This window comes from Vanessa atalanta, chromosome 20 (genome assembly GCF_905147765.1).
Source record: "Vanessa atalanta chromosome 20, ilVanAtal1.2, whole genome shotgun sequence".
NCBI lineage: Eukaryota > Metazoa > Arthropoda > Insecta > Lepidoptera > Nymphalidae > Vanessa > Vanessa atalanta.
The window spans coordinates 360,543-381,109 of NC_061890.1; the positions used below are offsets into that span (position 1 = coordinate 360,543).

Consider the following 20,567-nt stretch of genomic DNA (forward strand, 5'->3'; position numbering starts at 1 on the left):
ATGCTTTGTTTAATTTTATAAATATTTTTTATTATTATTATGTTACTTAATCGATATTCTCACTATTCACTCTCACTAAATAGTATTATTTTAATAAAGATACTTACACTAAACTTAGAAAGTTTTTGGACTGTGTGGTGTGTTTTTTTGACGCGGGGAAAAGTAAACAACATAAATATAAGAAGTCTTTTTTATTTCTGACATACATAATACAAATTAATTATATCACTAAAATTAATATTAACCTTGTGGATGCTGCTGGATAGAATATGTTAATTAATACGTTAGAGGAAAATCGAGAGCTTAAAGCTATTGAAATATAAGTTTAGTTATCTGTATAGTTTGTCTTGTTCTCATCGGTGTAGGAAAACCTCACGAGGCGCGGAAACAGTGTGCCCCAAGTATTATCCTTTAAGATAAGAGAACTTTTTACAAACTGATTTTGAATAATATAATTTGTTAGACCAATATAAATATTGCATACATACCTCTCTAAGTAAAAGTTACGTAACAGTTTAAACGCCCGCATACTAAACTCGTATTTAAACATTATAACATATTTATAGTGAATAATTCGTTTAATTTATTTTTAGAAATGGTAGGCAACATTTAAATTATTTATTTATTTTAAAAAAATGTCTTTAATATAATTTCGTTTCTTGTTTGTATTAAATCAAATCAAAATATACTTTAAATTCATCATTTTACAACACAATATTAAGTGAAGTTGCCACCGGTTTGGAATGTAGATTCTACCGAGAAGAACCGGCAAGAAACTCAGTACTAGTACAGTTACTCTTTTCCAACATTTAAAAAATAGAAAATTATGTTTGTTACAGCTACTGTAAAGTCGTTCCCTGAACAAACAAACAAACCACAGTACAAAATCGTGCAATATTTAAATATATACGACATTGGTTTGACTTGAGTGACATTTTAACCCCGTCTGAGTAAATATTACCCATATTAAATATACTACCGAATGGCTTTATATACAACGTTCTCAACTTTTTCAGTCAGTTCAGGGCCATATTGATATATTGGATAAGGATTAATGCTGTATTGCTTAAAATGGCGTCGTAAATAAGCCTTTATTTCTCATAAAAAGTAAAGGATATGAAATGGTCATTGTGGACTATCCCTAAGAGATAGACATAAACCATCGCGGACTTTTTTGTAGATCTTTTTAAGTGTACAGTATTGTAGTACATTATTTTGATTATCTCCTAGAATTCAGCCAGTGTTTGGAAATGAGCGCAAAAAAGTGTGTTTACGACATCACATTAGAAACTTTTAAAATTATCAGTGTTTCTCTACTTTATTGTGCATGTATTATACATATAAACCTTCCCCTTGAATTTCTCTTATCAATTACAAATAAACGGCATCAAAATCCGTTTCGTAGTGTTAAAGATCTAAGTATACATAGAGACAGACAGACAGTGGGAAGCGACTTTGATGTAGTGATATCAACTGAAAAACCGCATTATGTATTAATGCTCTGTTTCGCTTAAAAGGGTGAGTCTGTAACTACGGGCACTTGGGATACAATATCTCAGTACCCATGGTTGATGGCGCGTTGAATATGTAAGGAGTGGTTAATATTTCTTACAGTGTCAGCTTATGTGGGGATGGTGACCACCATCAGGTGGCCCATTTGTGTGTCTGTATTCCTTTTTTATCAAATATACAAATAATAAATAACATCTAAAGGTTACATACAAAATAGCGTATTATTGTTATACTAACTTCCTACCTCCTTCATGAAAGCTCTGCTTGATAAGATTCTCAGTTTCAGGCACCGAAAGATAAACAATACTAGGTAATAAACTTAATGACTCACAGGAAAATAGTAAAACACAATACTCCAATTTTATATAAAAAAAGTAAACTAACCACCATATTTAGATGTTTTTTAACAATTTTTAAATATTTAATTTTATTAAAATTCCGAATGAATTAATAATAAAATTACTATTGCTATAATTTTTAATAATTATTTGAAAAAAAAAAATATAAAAACTTTTTAGTTGATTTAAAATAGTAAGTGCTCTTTTGTTACACTTAAACTTTTTAAATTATTATACATTTGTCAAGATGATGATTTCTTGTTATTGAACACGAGTACCTGCTTTACAACAATATAAAGCTTTACAGCGATATAACTATTAACAATTCGTAGAAGCGTTAGTAAGTTTCTTTTTAGTTATGAAAACGCACGTGTCAACGGTGAGTCGAAAAAATTAATTTATTCTTTCTTTTTCAAAATGTTTTTAAACGAATTTATAACGTGTAATGATTAAGGTATTTTCTGTTGGAGAATAATGATGATAATATTATAAAATTGTTAAGTGCACATCGTGAGTAGATTCTGTTATATATGTATATTAACGTAGTTTTGCCAGACACTGTGTTTAGGATTTTGTAGTCAAGGCGACAAATGCCAATCGATAAGTGGAAGGTACTCCGCAAATTATAATCGCCACATGCTGGGCCAGATTTAAGGATCCGAAGGCTCAGGGGCGACAAAGGAGGGGAGGGCCTTAATTAACGAGCAATTTGTTTCAGTCGCGAGTCTCAATAATTGAATTGGGGGCATTTTTGTTACAAATATAATTATATAGATATATTGGTATATATAATAATTCTGAAGTAAATACTCATTCGTCTCCTATACGCGTGTTGGTCGCGGCCCTCTCTAAAAACGTAGTCTTGGCCAAAGTATATGGTTAGCAGCCCGTAAATGTCCCACTGCTGGGATAAAGGCCTCCTCTCCCTTTGAGGAGAAAGTTTGGAGCATATTCCACCACGCTGCTCCAATGCGGGTTGGCGGAATACACATGTGGCAGAATTTCGTTGAAATTAGACACATGCAGGTTTCCTCACGATGTTTTCCTTCACCGCCGAGCACAAGATGAATTAGGAACACAAATTAAGCACATTAATTTTCAGTGGTGCCTGCCTGGGTTTGAACCCGAAATCATCGATTAAGATGCACGCGTTCTAACCACTGGGCCATCTCGGCTCAAATCTCGGCTCATCTCGGCTGGGCAAAGTATATGATTAAGATCATAAATTTTTAGAGCATATTCCATCACGCTACTCCAATGATTGATGGATACGCAGATGGTATATTTTGTGGTTTCGTTCAATGCTGGATACGAGATAAATTATTATAAATACAAATTAAGCACATGGAATTTTGTGATACTCTATTGTACGCTGAGAGATAATTATTAATTTTTTTTCTCGATATTTTTGGGGCACAAGTACAAAACCGCAGCATTTTAAAATATATTTTAGTAAAAAGGTAGACATCCAAATTAATGTTATATAAAGCGGCCATACCTAAACTTAGGCACTGAGGAATATCAACAATTATCTGCTTCGCTAAAGCGACGTCAGAATAGGGGTCTAAAATATCTCACTTTAACCTCCCTCACAAATTCTGAATTTTAGTGAGTCAGTCACAGTACATACAACGCTGTTTAACAGCAGAAAATCTAATAAGTTGGACCGTACCAAAAAATCTTGTATAGAATTCTACTATGAGCCTGACTTTAATTACAGTTCACCCTCGTGGAGTCACAATGTATCAATCAGTAACGGACCGCCCGAGCAGGTTAACGGCCGCCGCTACACGTAGCCGTAACAGAAAATTTTATTACGATACAAACGGTAAAAATATTAGATCCGATACAATATATTAATAACTATTTTAAATTATTATTCATTCAACTAATTTTAGTTTATAAATGTTTATTAAATAGTTTTATATATAATTTTTAGAAGTGATTTAATACTTAAATATTTGTTATCTATTTTTTATAATCTTAATTAGTGTAGTTTCGATTTCTCAAACAGTGTCAACCGTGATTCCGAAGTAAATTCCTTCGAATGCAAATACAGTTTAAAAATAAAAAAGTACATAATTCGAATTAATCGTAGATTACTGAATGTTGCCATCAATGCGATACGATTGATAGAATTCCGTGTAATACGATACCGATGCCTTATCTATGAATATTTTTAACAATATTAAGTACTCCAAGCTTTCTACCAAATTATAATATTGTACGTAAAAATATGCCTCAATTATTATTATTTTTTTAATATGAGCTTTAAATATATTTATTGGAACCGTAGTGGCCTTCAATGGCTATAATAATATTATCCAATTGTAATATATAATTATATACACATAATTATATCGAAGAGCGCTGTAAATTTCATATTTATTATAGTTTTGGCAGTATAGACTAGGCTGCCAAGTGTTTCGTGTGTTAAGTATTCGTGTATATCGACAGCCACTGCGTATAAGGCGATATGTTATCTAAAACTTGGAATTTAAGGTATAAATAAAGATAAATAAAATTCTGATCAACTTTATATTTATAATATATTTTTAATTCAATATTTAATTGCGAGAGCTTCTGAGGTGATTACTTTTTTTATTATTATTTTTTTCATAGATAAATCTTCGAGTTAATTCTGACACGACTGGTTGTACGAGATGTTAGATCTAATATGTATTTAGACGTAAATAGACCACGTTTTTTTATACATATTCGCATTGACGACACATATTTTCTAAATGTAAATATATTTATCATTTAAAATAATTGATACTTGATAAACGTATTGATTGAGTACAACAGCAGTGTATGTTTGATTTTATCTTGCTTATTTCGACGTGTCGCTTTATACGAAGGGTCGATGTATGTAGAAGTGAAGTAAACGCCTGAAAATGTAAATTGTAGGCGCTTCCCTTGATAAGAATATGTCATCACTCTCCTGTAATGCGGGTTGGTGGATGTCAATGGCAGAATTTCGTTTGAAACAAGCATACATAACGATGTTTTCCTTAGCGTTGCATATTAATAGTCCACTATTGATAGACTATCGATAGTTAAGGTGATAGCGATAGTATCGATAATACTATCGATATCCTGAATTGTTTTCGAGGTCAACTATCGATACTCAAACTATCGATAGTTCTGCAACGCTGGTTTTCCTCACCGGCGAGCACGAGACGCATTTACAAGGAAAACAAGAAAATGAAAACTTGTTGTGATTGGCTAGATTTAAAAACAAAAACATGAAAACACATTGTGATTGGCTAAATTTGTCATTCAAACACTAGCATCTCGGTTCGCCTATGTCGCAGATTGAATAGCTTTATTTTCCATTAAAATTAACAACCTAGCTAGTACTAGCACTAAACTTATTTGGAATCTCTTGTAAATAGATAGACATAAGTACTACAAATATATGTTAAAAACATAATTCAACCAAATAATGTTCTAAGTTTCTAAACTAAGAAATATATTTTTTTATTTTCACGAGAGTAATAAAATCAAATTCCTTATTGACTATTTTATGAACGGAAGATGTATTGGCTGTATGTTTTTCAGGCCGCTAGTTGAACGGCGTCGTTTAGTAAAATGACTAGGCTAAATAAACTAGTTGGCTGCTACATAAATATTAAACCAAAATGAATTTATTATTTGTCATAAAACAACTGGCTTAAAAAGTAGATTCTAACGAGATGAAACGGCAGGAAACTCATTTGTTACACATACTATATTTTAACACGAATGTATTGTAAACTTTTATATCTCTTATAAAATGTAGTGTTGTTATTATATCTGTATATCAGTCGATGATAGTTACATTATCTATATCGATTTAACATCGATTATAATAACGTAACGTAACTTGTGAAGTAGGTTGATGGTCCCATTCAAAGTATGTGACATAAATGTGTTATGAATTATAAATTCGATTGATAAGTGTGTTGTATTTTTTTAAAAACTAGATTTACTTTTATTTTATTTTTATTAACTTATTATTATCGACCTCCGTGGTCAGGTAGTGTGTACACTGGTTTTCATGGGTATGCCACTCCGAGGTCCCGGGTTCGATTCCCCAAAGCCGAGTCGATGTAGAAAAAGCTCATTAGTTTTCTATGTTGTCTCGGGTCTGAGTGTTTGTGGTACCGTCATTACTTCTGATTTTCCATAACACCAGTGCTTTAGCTAATTAATTTGGAATCAGAGTAATGTATGTGATATTGTCCAATATTTATTATTATTATATTTAATTAGATATTAGATATTTATGCTTACATATATGTATCATAATTTAAATTGTTTGTGTCTGTAGATATAAAAAGGATAAATGGGTGAGAAAGCCGCCCGGCGCGGCGCTGGCGCTCCGTTCTACGCGCCGCCTCGTCGTAAAACATCCGCGGAGATCATCAGCGAGGCTCGCGCTGCTATCACTGCAGGTCAGACCTAACCCTTAGCTTAGAATAGTCTAAGTGTGTAAGTCAATTTGGACAATTTGGACACTTGCATAAATGTAGCAAATAGCAATAAATGTGCACGATGTTTTCCTTTACCGCCGAGCACGAGATAAATTATAACCACAAATTAAGCACATGAAAATTCAGTGGTGCTTGCCTGGGTTTGAACCCGAAATCATCGGTTAAGATGCATGCGGTCTAACTACTGGGCCATCTCGGCTCACTCTCAATTAAAAGATTAATTAACTATTTCGTGTTTTCTTTATGTATACTTAGGAAATTATTACCCCACCATCGAAACTTGAAATATTACGATACAATTGATAATTTCATCTATCGGAACAATCAAACACACGAATAAATAGCAAGTTGCAAAGTAATGATTCGAAAAGCGACATAACCATCCTTTATATATTTGTCGCGATAAATTGTGAACGCTGGCACGTGGCTGTCACGCGATAAGAGCGAATTTCTTTGTTCTTTTCTAAATTACGTCATCATAACATAAACACGAAAGCAATCATAAGATTTTCGATAAAGTTCTATACATATGTATAGTATTGCCACTTAAAGTGAAGGCGGCACGTTTTACATTAAGTTAGGTACCCCCACTCATCACTATTCTATCACAGTAATGCTTTGTAAAGAGCCGAGATGGCCCAGTGGTTAGAATACGTGCATCTTAACCGATAATTTCGGGTTCAAACCCAGGCAAGCACCACTGAATTTCATGTGCTTAATTTGTGTTTATAATTCATCTCGTGCTCGGCGGTGAAGGAAAACATCGTGAGGAAACCTGCATGTGTCTAATTTCAACATAATTCTGCCACGTGTATTCCACCAACACGCATTGGAGCGGCATGGTGGACCTCCAAACTTTCTCCTCAAAGGGAGAGGAGCCCTTAGCCCAGCTGTGGGAAATTTACAGGCTGCTAATGTAATAATGCCTTGTATTGCTCAGTTCGGCTGAACGTAAATATCCGTCAAGATTTTCAACGTTAAACTAACAGTTAGTTCAAATAAACGGAATAATATAATCGAATAATTAAGATGAGCTTTGAAGATTGTGATGAACACTGACTGATTCATTGCCCATTATGAAATGCAATCTTTCAATGAAGGTACAATACATTTCCATAAGACTTCGTTTATTTTAAACCCCAAGTTATGAGAAATAAGATCTAAGATTCATTAATTGTATTCATACATTTCTTTACATTTATCGCCAAACTTATAAAATTGCTTTATGTTCTTTATTATTATAAAGTATCACTTCTTCACGTCAAAATCAAAATCAAAATAAACTTTATTTAAGTAGGCTTTTACAAGCACTTTTGAATCGTCATTCAACAAACTATTTCAAGTGAAGCTATCACCGGTTCGGAATATAGATTCTACCGAGAAGAACCGGCAAGAAACTCAGTAGTTACTCTTTTTCAATATCTAATAATTTTACTAGTCTAAAATACTGAACGATGATTGGTCGTTTATTCATTTATGTGTTATGTATATAATTACAAGTTAATCCGACTTTGAATTGAGTTTCAGAGAGTTAAATTGTTGGCATACACTACTCGACCCCGTTCAGTAATCACATAAGTTACAAAGACATATTTGAAGCGACATACCGATCAAGAAAAGTAGGGTATTAGGGTTAATTGAACTCGGCTAACCTTTGGTAGCTAAGTTGTTGGTTCTGTAGCTAAGGCGTTGCCATGGTTACCGTTGTAGTTTCACAACTGAAACTGATTTAACGTAGTTATAATTATATACATTCAATAGCTGTTTGAATAAAATCTTTGAAATATGAAGGTGTAAAGTAAACTAATGGCTTATCTATGTATAATTAATCAGATTGAGTTTTGATTTCGTACTGTTATTGACACTTGTGTGAAGGTGGAGTTTTTTATAGGTTTGGTTAGCGGACAGGCAAATGAGCCTCCTGATGGTAAGTGGTCACCACTGCTCATAGACATTGGCGACATAAGAAATTTTAACCAGTCCTTATATCGCGAATGATGGCTCAGTGGTTAGAACGCGTGCATCTTAACCGATTATTTCGGGTTCAAACCCAAGCACCACTAAATTTTCATGTGATTAACTTGTGTTTATAATTCATCTCGTGCTCGGCGGCGAAGGAAAACATCGTGAGGAAACCTGCATATGTCTAATTTCAACGAAATTCTGCCACATGTGTATTCCACCAACCCGCATTGGAGCAGCGTAAATTGGAATATGCTCCAAACTTTCTCCTCAAATGGAGAGGAGGCCTTAGCCCAGCAGTGGGAAATTTACAGGCTGCTAATGTAAAAATATCGCCAATGCATCACCAAGCATGGGTGTTATGCCTCGTACCTGTAGTTACACTGACGCAATGACCCTCCAAACTTGAACATAAAAATAATAAGTATGGCCGTTTAGTAAAATATATGATGAGTGGCCGGTACCTGCCCAGACGGGCTCGCATAAAGCCCAACTATGTATCCAGCAAATAGGATATATTTTTACAAATAATCAAAAGCGTATCTGTATCTGTAACTGAAGTACATCGTATACAAATAATTTTGCGTTAGTTAATTTTTTAGTCACTAGATGGAATTGTACTGATTATTTTTTTTAAGCTATTGATGATTGATGTTCATAAAAAAAATAATTATAACAAGTGCATTAATATGTTAACCTTGAATCATACTAATGTTGTTCTGTTTCGCGATTATTACACATTGAAATAAAACTAGTTTTTTAACGGATTTAATCGCGTATATTAATTATTTTATTTTAACATCCCGACGTTTCGAGCACTTTGCAGTGTTTGTCAGTCTGCCCGTGACCACGAACACTGTAAAGTGCTCGAAACGTCGGGAAGTTAAAATAAAATAATTAATATACGCGATTAAATCCGTTAAAAAACTAGTTTTATTTCTTGAATCATACTGTTTGAATGTATTGTAACTTTTGTAGGTGACTCAAAAAAATAAAATGCATTTATGAATCTTACTAATAACAATTGATTATTTTTTGTGATAAAGTTAAAATCGAAAAATTGCGGTACCATATTTTTGTGAGCGACTCATAAAAGAGAAGATTTTTCAAAATTATTTGGAAGGTTTTAATTATGCAATGTTTCGTTGCCTAGAAATGAACAATATTACGAGCGGGTCAGGGCTGAGCGCTCTCCGCCCGCTGCGTACGCGCCGCCCGTTCACACCGCGCGACCCGCAACGCACACTCTTCACTGAACGCACGCGCAAGAAGGACACCCGGCCCCCTAGCGCGTTTGAGTAACCAAATTTCTATAATACTAGTAAGATTAGATAAGAATATAATATACTTAAAAATCGCATTGATTTGATTTTTAGAATAAACTCTTCCGTTATGTATATGCAGCTTTAAATAATTTCTTATTCTGTCACTCATATATGCTTGTGCTACTCATGGTGCTATATTTTACCAATTGTCAATAAGGTAAAGCTTATACTCAAACTCAAACTCGAAATTCCTTTATTCAACATAGAAGCGTTACACTTACTTATTGATGGTCAAATTAAACACTATCGCCGGTTCGGAAAAAGGAACACCCTGCCTGAAAATATCATACGATAATATAGCCTTATTAAATAATTTCAAACTTAAATATAATATGTTAAAATAGCTTTGATGTTTAAATGATTTTCAATAGATATTTATCAATATTTATAGCCTCAAATACCTTACTCTGGATGAGAGCAACGAAGAAGCTTTCATTTCGTCCAGCGTACATCATGGTAGTCTAGATGAAGATGACGCTGGAGACGATCTTTTTGCTGAAAATCAACCGAGTGTTAAAAAGAAAGCAGTGAGTAACTACGAATATATCGAAACTTTTTGCTTAACGATAGATAATTGGAAATTGAAGAACTATGCTGCAAACTGCAATTGCTTATAGATTTCAAGATACCATAAATTCATGAATCATAGAGTAACTCTATAATTTTCTATTTAGTTAAAAAAAAGGAATGTTAATCTTTTTATCCAAGTTTGCTAGTAATTTAAATACTTAATATAAGCAAAAGTATTTAAATTAGTACTCGTAATTTAAAATCCATAGAATAAAGATAATAGAAAATAATTCAACATCAGGTACGAACTCGACCAACACAAGATCGATCAGGTGACGGATGGAGCGGATTTCCCAAGCTGCCTCACCTTAGCGGTAGAAGTAAACCCTTACATAGAAGAAACACAGCAGGACAATCAGGCGATGGTACGAACTCGATTTTTAGAATAATTATTACGTTAAATTACGACCTCATGATGTTGCTTGACCACTACTGTCAAAAAAGTAAAATCCGTACCACATTGAATGGATATACGAGCTAATTATTAGAAGGTATCATCAATTCTAGCTCCAATAAATCCTAATATGTTGGCGGATACTATCAAACACATTCTCAATGCGGAGTGACATCAGTCAGCCAATTTAAAATTTGCTGTTAATAGTTTATCTTACATTGTCGTTATATAATATGGAAAAGAAATAACTATGCTTTCGTACATTGAGTCTTGTTTATTTTATAACGCACAAGTGATCTTACATGGTTATGAAAATAATAAATATTTTCAGCCTCTAATGCAAACTTGGATTTAGCTCAATCAATTTGTGTATCGAGGCCATTAGAATCTCGTGATGTATTGATCGACGAAAAATCAAGCGTCGATTTGACAAAAATATGTAAGAAAATAATGTAAATTATAAGTACTTAGATATTAATAAAGCTATGGTAGATATTTGTTAGTGAATAACTTAGTTGAGCCGCTTTATGTTTCAGCATCCAGTCCTGATATTACTATTAAAAGAAGCCAAATTTTGTCTTCAAAATCATTGTCGTGTGATTTAGATACTGGTCTTGGAGAGGTCACTGTTAAGCATCTAGCAGTACAATTACCAAATCCTTCAAATGATGACTACGATAAGTAAGATTCGAAACCGTTAGATGTTTTTATATATCTTTCGAATATTAGATAAGCTTACGACATATACTGAAATGATTATTTCAGCATGACAGTGTTGGAGTTAGCTGAAGCGCTCTCGAGTAAAAGTCGGAATTCGGAACATATTCTAGTTCTGATGCAAGCTCTTCAGAGTAATATTGCAAAACATTCACCAGGCAACAGTCTTCGAGAACTAGTACTTCATTCTTTATATAAGCATATAGACAGCGAAGACGAAAGGGTATTGGTGGCTATAGCCAGGGCGATGCTTACGGTAAGTGTATTTTTGGAATAAAGTTTTTTTTATGCGATAGAGAACGTGCACAAATCTTTAATTAGTTAGTTTTCTAGTTTTTATAAAATTATTTCAACTTATATCTTGTTATTGTTTCATTCACGCGGGAATTTTAATGTCAATTTTGTCATTGTCATTAAATTATTCTCAGTTGTTAATTTGTTTTTTTTGTTTTTCAATCCATATGCCATGGTTAGTCATCCATAGGGTTTATGATGTTGTGTTGTTATCGTGATTCTATAAATTGTGACGTAAAATGATTATTAATAGCTATGATGATCAATTGTGTTTGTTTGTTTGTTTCGGTTCCAAATTATAAAGATGCGTGTTACTGGAGTACATTTGGCGGCAGCCTGCAAGTTGATATTTAAAATTTCAAGAAACGACAAGAACGATCATTTCTTCAGGAATAGTGATCTTCTCGGTAAGATATTTTTAATTTCAACTTTATATTCGTTGATTATTACGTCATTATTACATCATTTTCGCAACTTTGAAATTGTTTATGAGAGCTTATTTTAATATTTATTTTTCAAATAGACTTAGTAGTAGAAGGCTGCGGTCGAATAGATCCAGTTACTGAAAGCGAGTGCTGCGTGTACGCGGCGGGGGCGTTGCGTTTTCTGGCGCTGGAGCCGCGACTGTGTGCGTTAGCGCACCGCGCCGGGGCACTGCACCTAACTGCGCTACATCTTAAGATTCTAAACAATGCGGTAAGTTGTGAGGCTATTTTTTAACTTGGCTTATTAAATATTTTAAAAAAAGCATAGATACATGAGGCATGTTACTCAATACATGATTATATTAAAGATAAAAAGCGCAGACTTTGTATTTATTGACTTCTAGGCAGGATATATAAAAAGTAATTGTTCTTTTCTGAAATACTCTGTTAGTTAAAATGGTGGATAAGAGTTGTTTGCCGGTTCGTCTCGGTAGAATCTATTTTCCGGAATCAGTTGTAGCTTTAAATTGAATTCAACACTGTAACATGACGATTGTGACGAAAAGTGCTTTTAATGAGCCTACTTGAAAACTAACATTTTGCAAAATCATTTTTTTTTAAATTTTATGTGCATCAAGAGATGTTTTTATTTTATTTATGTACAGCTTAGATAAAATAATGTTTTGTTGTTTTTTTTCCTAAATCGTAGAAAGCGGAGAGACCCCGCCAAGTATCGGAGCAGGCAACTCACGCTCTGTATCAAGTGACGGGCGCGCTGCGTAACCTGGCGGGGAGCGGGGAGGGTGCGGACGGCGGGGCGGGCGGGGAGCGCGGGGAGTGGGGTCGCGCGTTCGCGGCGTGCGGCGCGCTCAGCGAGCTGCTCGCCGCGCTCACGCTGCACACTGACAGAGACGTCCTCACCAACGTTGCGAGGTGCCTTAGGTACGTGTAACCTGCAACTTTTTGTTTATATAATACCATGACATCTGTTATAATTAATTTTTCATTTTATAAAATCAATAATTCATTTGCGCATATTTTAATAAAATTTACTAATTTCTTTTTTTATATAATTATGAGATTGGTCGGTGGGGACAGTTCACTGTATATTCAGTCAAATAATAAAAAAAAAGACTTACGTTGAATGTACTTAAACTAGCATATGTACCTAAAATATTGATTCAAACTGTTTTGTTGTAGTGTCCTGTCAGCAGACGAAACATGCTGCGCGTGGTTGTGCGCCTCGCCCGCGAGCGCGCGCGCGCTGCTGACGGCGCTGGCGGCGTGCGCGTCGCGGGCGCCGCTCGCGGTGCGGCTGGCCTACACACTCGGGAACATGGCCGCCGCGGACGAACAGGCCAGGATCAATGTGAGAGCACACCAACTGTCGCTATGAAAAGTAGTTTTTATTTTATAAAACTAATGCGTTCTCCGTTCGTTGCTTTTCTTGTATTTCCTAAACGCAAACCACGAATATATAGTTCCTTAGGTATATTCGTGGAATGCCATTAAGATAAAGTTTTATGAAGTTTTTTGTTGCTAACTGTACAAGTTTGTTTAAATCTGGTGATGCCAAGAGAACTGTCTTCAATATAAGATAATTAAGGAATAAGTAATTAGTATTCTTTGGCTGTAGAATAGATGGTGCCTTTGCTTATTTCCAGGCTCCCCCCAGACTTACGAACCGAGGCCGAAATAACTATAAGACATTCTAATATTGTTACCATTACTATTTACAGCTGCAATTGGTGCAATATTTTTTTTTAAATTAGAACATTAATATCTTCTTATGTATCTGTCTTTATCAGATCTACAATGAAGAAGGCGGTGTAGATGTTCTTCTCACGATACTGGAGTCGTACACGCAGAGAAACGAAAATGAAACGAGAGAATCCGATTCTGATCCTGATCGACATTTAGTTGGTAAGTTATCAGATGCTTTTAGCAGATATTGTTTCTTTAAAGACATTTTAAATTAAACAAAAGATATTTTTTCTTAAGTCGAAAATAAAATAACAGAATGTCTTCCATGAGTCAGGCTTGTGTCACTATTTTAAGTGATTCTTTGTGGTTGAGCAGAGCAATGAGAAAGTATCATTACTTTTTCGTGGTCATACCACGGTACACCATCGTAATATTTTAAAAATGAAAATGAGGTCGGAAAATGAGTTAGCATGACTTAACCGCTCAACCGAACATAGTGAAAGCATACAAGATGTCAAAGGGACATAATGCATCTAGCTCTGCCTACTGTCACACGCGTTCAAAGGTGTAGGGGGTAGCTAGTTTGTTTATAAACGGTAGTTCAAAAGATGAAAGATATGAAAAAAAAAAAACATAAGGATATTTTTTAAAGTACCCTACTGACACTTCGTACATTCCGTTCGTAGTTGAGAATTCTTAAAACTGTTATTTATGAATAATTTTACTTTTAAGGCTCCGACCTCGGTGGATCCGACGGCTCTAATGAGGATGTTCTTATTAAAGTAAGCGTAGTTATAAGTTATTTTATTAATGTTGTGCGTGTACTGTTTGCCTTACCAAATGCAATATTTCAAGTTAACTTTAAACAATAGTGATCTTAATGTAACTGCTACTACTACATACTACAGTTCTAGGAATCACTTTAGTACCAAAATTTCTGGAATCCCCCATTAGTCGTCTGTAACAGGGAGAGAAAAGTTAGACAACTAAATGACGGTTACTTTATAGTACCTATTACGTCTTTTGCTTTGCTTCTTTTATATGTGTTGTTTTTTAAATTGTTCTGTAGACAGTACGGATAATGGCGAATTTGTGTCTCGCTGAACTCGCTGGAAGAGGCTTGGCAGCTAACCATGCTGAAAGAACAGTGCGGGCTCTTCTGTCATGTCTCGACTTAGCTGAGAAACCATCGGACAGTAAGGTGATCAGGCCGTCTTTCGGGTTGAGTGACCATTCATTAGTGCTTGTAAAAGTTGATTAGTAAGTTAAGATAATAACAGAGAAATGTCAATAGACCAATTGTTGTAAATTTCTTGTTTGATTTTCTAAAATTTATCAATTTGTTTCATCAGATAAACGATTTGTCAGAAAAAGAACGCAATGCTTGGTTAGAAAGACGTGAAGAACTAGCAATGGCAGTATTGGCGACGCTTAACAACATCACTTTCTATCTCGAACCTTCTGCTGCGAGTCAACAAAACCATACCCTAGAACTTATGTGTAAAGGTAGGCTAGATAATTTCCGTTTTGATATTGTAATGAGCGAAAGTGTCATGGTGGTTGTAGAGGGTACGTGTGATTCTTATCGGGAGATTTCTAGTTCAGACTCGGGCTAGCGTCAATAAATTTTCAGGTCACTAATTTGTGTTTATCATTAATTTCCTGCTCAGCGGTGAATGAAAACATTGTGAGAAAACTTCGGGTTGGATAAAATTCATGTGTATCAACTTGCTTTATAGCAGCGTGGTGAAATATGCTCTAGTAATTTGCAAGAGAAGAATATATTTTAGGCAACATGCTGTTAATAAGAAGCGATGTACCTACCTGACTGCTGACCCTGCACGTGTCTTACGTGTGATGGTTAATAGTAAAAGAATTAATCTCATTTTAAAATTATTTGGTACTTTAACAAAAATCTCACTAGTTTTCGATTTACAATACTTTTTTCCTTAGTATATAAATATTGTTAAAATGCTAAATTAACAGGCTTAGTAATTTGAGACCCTATTGCAGCAACGTGTCGTTGGATACGTGGCAGCGGAGCGGCCGCCTGCGAGGCGGTCCGCGCGCTCGGGAACCTCTCCCGCTCCGCGCACGCCGCGCAGCTCATCGTGCTAGAGGGCGCTCTCACTGCTCTCCCACCGTTCCAGCAACACGGTACGTGTATCTTGGATACTATGGTGATTAGGTTAGCTCAATAAAAACAAAGAGAGAAGGTTATTAACGATTCGGGTAAAGATTTTAATGTCAATTCGGCTTTATTAAAATTTCAGCACTACAGTTTAAGATCGACTTGGGAGAAATAGGGATGCAAAAGAATCATGATCGGATTATATATTAAAAATCGTCGTACAACGAAATAAATGTTCGTTAAAGCAGTCAACAATACTTTATCAAAAATATTATAAAAGTTAATAGTGTATAGTAAATAGTAATTATAACGACGGAATTTGTGACGCGCAGAGGATTCGAGCGTGCGGTGCGCGGCGGCGGGCGTGCTCGTGAACGTGTGCGGGGCGGGCGGCGCGGGCGGCGCGGGGGAGGCGGCGCGCGCGTTGTGCTCGGCGGCGCACGCGCGCGACGTGCCGGCCGCCGCGCTGCTCGCGCGCGCGCTGTGGAACGCGCACGCGCACCGCCCGCTCGAGCCGGGGCCCGCGCATCAGGTGGCCGCGGCTCTCGCCTTGTTTATTGGTGAGTTGCGACCGAGACTAATAATTGTATTCCGTAAGCTTTATGATGATAACGAATCCCTAAGCATCGGTAGTGAGTGTGCTCATTAGTACTCCACTTAAACAAAAAGTAACAATTGGATTAAAAACGTTTGTATACATATAAAAATAAACCCAGATAGCATTGTCAATAGAACGTGTACGGTTCAAGTGCTCAATTGTGTTAATGCTTCATATTGTTTTGAATGAGGAATTCAAACGTGGCACCTGATGAGCATAGACGTTTTTTTCTGCTTCGTTCTGTCCATTTTCCGAACAAAAATTAAACTTCTATCGAGAGATTCCAGTTCCTGAACTATGGATCTTATTTAGTTAAAAGAGCGCCTACGTCTTTACTATGCAGCAGAACAATACTATGGACGATTTGCATTGTTTAAAAATAAAAACAAATGATAATTAATGTATGTGTTTGCAACAAGCAACTCGTTTAGTTGTTTTTGAAAAGTGGAGAAACACACAGATATGCTTTTGTATTTATAATATTACCCATAGTATAAATAGTAGGTAGTACAAATTTCTGTGTACGCATGAGCGGGCTATCAATCGATCGGTCTTCCTAGCCCTTTGCTACCATTACCCTTGTAATTCCTCGTAGTAGATTTGATATATAAGTATAAACAATTTAATTTTGACATATCTCAATAAAAAGTTTCTTTGTTTCTTGTATTATTAAAAATTACATTCGTCCATCAAAAATCCATCATTCATTCCAATGTTGATGTTACGGAAAGAGATTTTTTACATGACTGCTCAATAAAATAGTGTAATGTTTTCAGGGTTCATGTATGTATTGTATGTCTTCTTCTGACTGGCATTATTAATTATTATTTACCAGCTTCTGCCAGGGTCTGCCATGTGTGTATTGTATGTGCGTTTTTATTCTTTAACAGATTTGACAAGGCCGTGTTTTTTAATAATATTTATGTCATTTTTTTTAGGATGAAATGTAATATATTAGATATATAGATATTAAAAAACATATAATTATTTTTATCTTTTAATAAGATTGCCTGATTGAGTGGTAAACCATTTAAGTACAGCTGTAATTAGCAACACTCTCGAAATGTTTAATTACGTCACTTTGATTTATAGTAATCTTTTAAAATTAATAAAATAATATGTTGTAACATATGTCTGACTATATTTCAGATAAAGAAAAATATACAATTAAAATGTTATTGCAATTAGATAACGTTTTTGCAATTGATAACAATAATTTCATACCCTGAATCGTATGACTCCGTGGCGCAACGGTAGCGCGTCTGACTCCAGATCAGAAGGTTGCGTGTTCAAATCACGTCGGGGTCAAACCTATTTTTATAGCTGAAAGCTATTTTTTTTCTTACTTAAAGATTATTGGAAGAAATCAATGTCTCGTATTAAGAATAAGGCATAGATTTAGTTTTTAACCATTTAATTTATGCTAATTCTGAGGTACGATATATTTATCTGGTTTTATTGACTAAGCTTTGGCATTTTAGTAATACACTTATTTTTATTGTACATGGAAATAAAATTTGCTCTTGACACTTCGATCATCTTAAGAGCGGTGGGGATATGGTGTATCGGATGGTAAATGTTCGCCACCGCCCATAGCCATCGACGCTTAATAAATACCGATGTAAGGATTAGCGATCTAATGCGCCACCAAAATGGGGAACTAGGATGTCATGTCCCTTGTGCCTGTAGTTACACTGCCTCACTCACCCTTTAACCGGGACACAACAATATTAAGTACTAATGTTTGGCGGTAGAATATCGGATGAGTTGGCGGTACCCAGTCAGGCTTGCACAAAGCTCTACCCCCAAGAGTTAAACTGCGACGCTCAGATTTTTCCTTCTGTTATAACATTGTTTTGCCATATTAGCCACCATTATGATTTTAGGATTAATAAATTGAGTCTATTGCATATTGTTGTTAATGGTTATTGATGTTTTTATTTTATATCTTTTCTGTTTGACTTGGAGTGGACTTACAGAGATTGACCTTTGCCAGTATCAAGACTCATGAATCTAACTTCGTATATAGTTTGATTATAAATAAATAAGTTGGAGTGTTTATATATTACTAAAGTATTTAAATTACGAATTAATTTCAGACGACGAATCAGTCTTCACAGCGTGTGAAGCGTCGAAACTCGGCGATAGACGCGCAAGCGATCCACAGATTTCGAAACACCATCAGGCAAGTTATCTCAAAAGAATTCCCATCGTTTTATAGCGTCGTGATTGCTTCTTTATTCCACGCTAGCACTAAAGCCTCATATCCGTTAGTTCTTGATTTAAATTCTGGGTCAGGCCGAACACTCACGTTCCAAAACGCGAAGTTATATCAGGAACCAAACGATACTTTGATTCGAAAAACAGTTTTTCCGTACATAAATTTGTTATATTGGTTTACGGTTTAAGACATGGCAAAAAATGTTAAACACTTCCGTCCCAAGAATAGGATGTTATGTCGTTCGATTTCGGATGTAGAGGTATTCTGTAAAAAGAAACTCGAAATGCAACGCAGAACAAGATCATTAAACTTGAGACATTGCAGCATTGACTATCATTAGAATTATACAATTTGTAGCATACACGTATCAAAATAATGTTGCTACAATTTCACGAGTGAGATACGAGGTGAATTCTTACAGAATCGCGGTGCAAATGTAGCTTTGGTCCGACTCGTAGATATAAAAACGAATAGAGACTCTACCTTTGTTCGTGCATCTCTACACAATTTTTAAGCAATCTATTGATTTTGTAGAGTCGGACACTTGGTGTGATAAGTTTGCCCTTATTTCTCGTGTTTAAACAATCTTTATCAGTGTTTCTATTGAAATATTAAGCATGTTTATGATGATAAAATATTATATTTCATAAATGTATTCAATGATACAGGTGAAGTTCGAGCTGGATAATAATAATCATCAATCAAACAAGCCTTTCGAGCTCGACGTGCCGAAGCCTCTAACAGCTAAAGCGTTCAGCGTTGAAGAGGATTTGCATTTGGATCAAGATTACGACGATGAAGGCGAACGGTATTATTCTTCAAACTTTAATACAATAAAGGGTTTTATGTTTTAAATATAGATCAAAATATGGGTATTTGATATTAATAGATATTGTAGGTGTATTCATTTTTTACTTTATTGAAGATTGATTAGCAAAGGTAAAGGCTTCTAAGACTTTTCTTTCCTGGACTGGGAAACTTTACTTGCAAATTAATTAAATTAATAACGTAGTATTCAACCAAACAATTTTTCGATCTTTATAATATAATGTTACGAGACTAGCCCTAGCCTCCAATACGGTGCTACGTCATAGGATATCATAATTAATAATATCATTAATAATGTCACATTATTATTATTATTACATATTATTACAATTATTATTGGAATTAATTGATCAATAATTTGTACAACTTTAGTTGATATTATTTTATAAAATTTAAAACTGGTATGTAAAACTATTTCTTATTTTAAAAGTGATTGAGCTGTCATAAGGAAAACAATTCGATGATTAGGGCATTGTAAAAATATAGAGAGAGATTGAAACATCATGGTACAACATAATTTTATTTTGCCATCCCGAACTACTGAAATTACAATAATAATATATTTTTTGGCAGACATTCAGGAGAAGATTTAGGTTTCGAAGAAGGGGAGATAGAAGAATGTGATTGTGGCCCATGTCGCAGACTGGCCGCGTGGGAAGAGCTAGTAGGGGTCGCTATACCGCTCTTAGAGAAACTGCGCCCCCCCAGAGCCGACGCGTCCGTAGGCACAGATTAAAACTTGAAATAAAGTTATGTACCTGAATTGTTGTTTTATTAATCTAAAAAATAGCAATTGAATTAGTGAAATAAAAAAAAAGAACAGCCTGTAAATATACCACTGCTGAGCTAAGGCCTCCTCCTTTTTTAAGGAAAAGGTTGTGATCTTCTCCCACCACGCTCCAATGCTAGTTGGTTACACTTGTGGCTGAATGTCATTGAAATTCATACATAGGTGAAAGTAGACGCAGGTTTCTTAACTGCCGTTTGGTTCACGGTTTCGGCCTCTCATGTTTTCCTTCGCTGTCAGGCACGAGATGAATTATAAAAATAAATTAAGGATATGAAAATTA

At 35.1% G+C, this 20,567-nt stretch overlaps 1 protein-coding gene and 1 non-coding gene across 2 annotated transcripts; both read left to right on the forward strand.

Annotated features, from left to right (window-relative positions):
* Positions 1-6,180: 6,180 nt before the first annotated feature.
* Positions 6,181-20,233, forward strand: LOC125071885 (armadillo repeat-containing protein 2). The gene is made up of 19 exons (XM_047682304.1): positions 6,181-6,289; positions 9,444-9,588; positions 10,007-10,142; positions 10,427-10,550; positions 11,116-11,260; positions 11,345-11,552; positions 11,895-11,997; positions 12,114-12,286; positions 12,725-12,957; positions 13,216-13,384; positions 13,824-13,938; positions 14,452-14,501; positions 14,789-14,920; positions 15,072-15,225; positions 15,733-15,876; positions 16,183-16,410; positions 18,548-18,633; positions 19,338-19,477; positions 20,071-20,233. The coding sequence occupies exons 1-19, from the start codon at positions 6,181-6,183 to the stop codon at positions 20,231-20,233; spliced, it is 2,757 nt and encodes a 918-aa protein (XP_047538260.1).
* Trnaw-cca lies at positions 17,685-17,756 on the forward strand. Its single transcript has one exon. It is a non-coding gene; the product is annotated as a tRNA-Trp (tRNA).
* Positions 20,234-20,567: the final 334 nt, after the last annotated feature.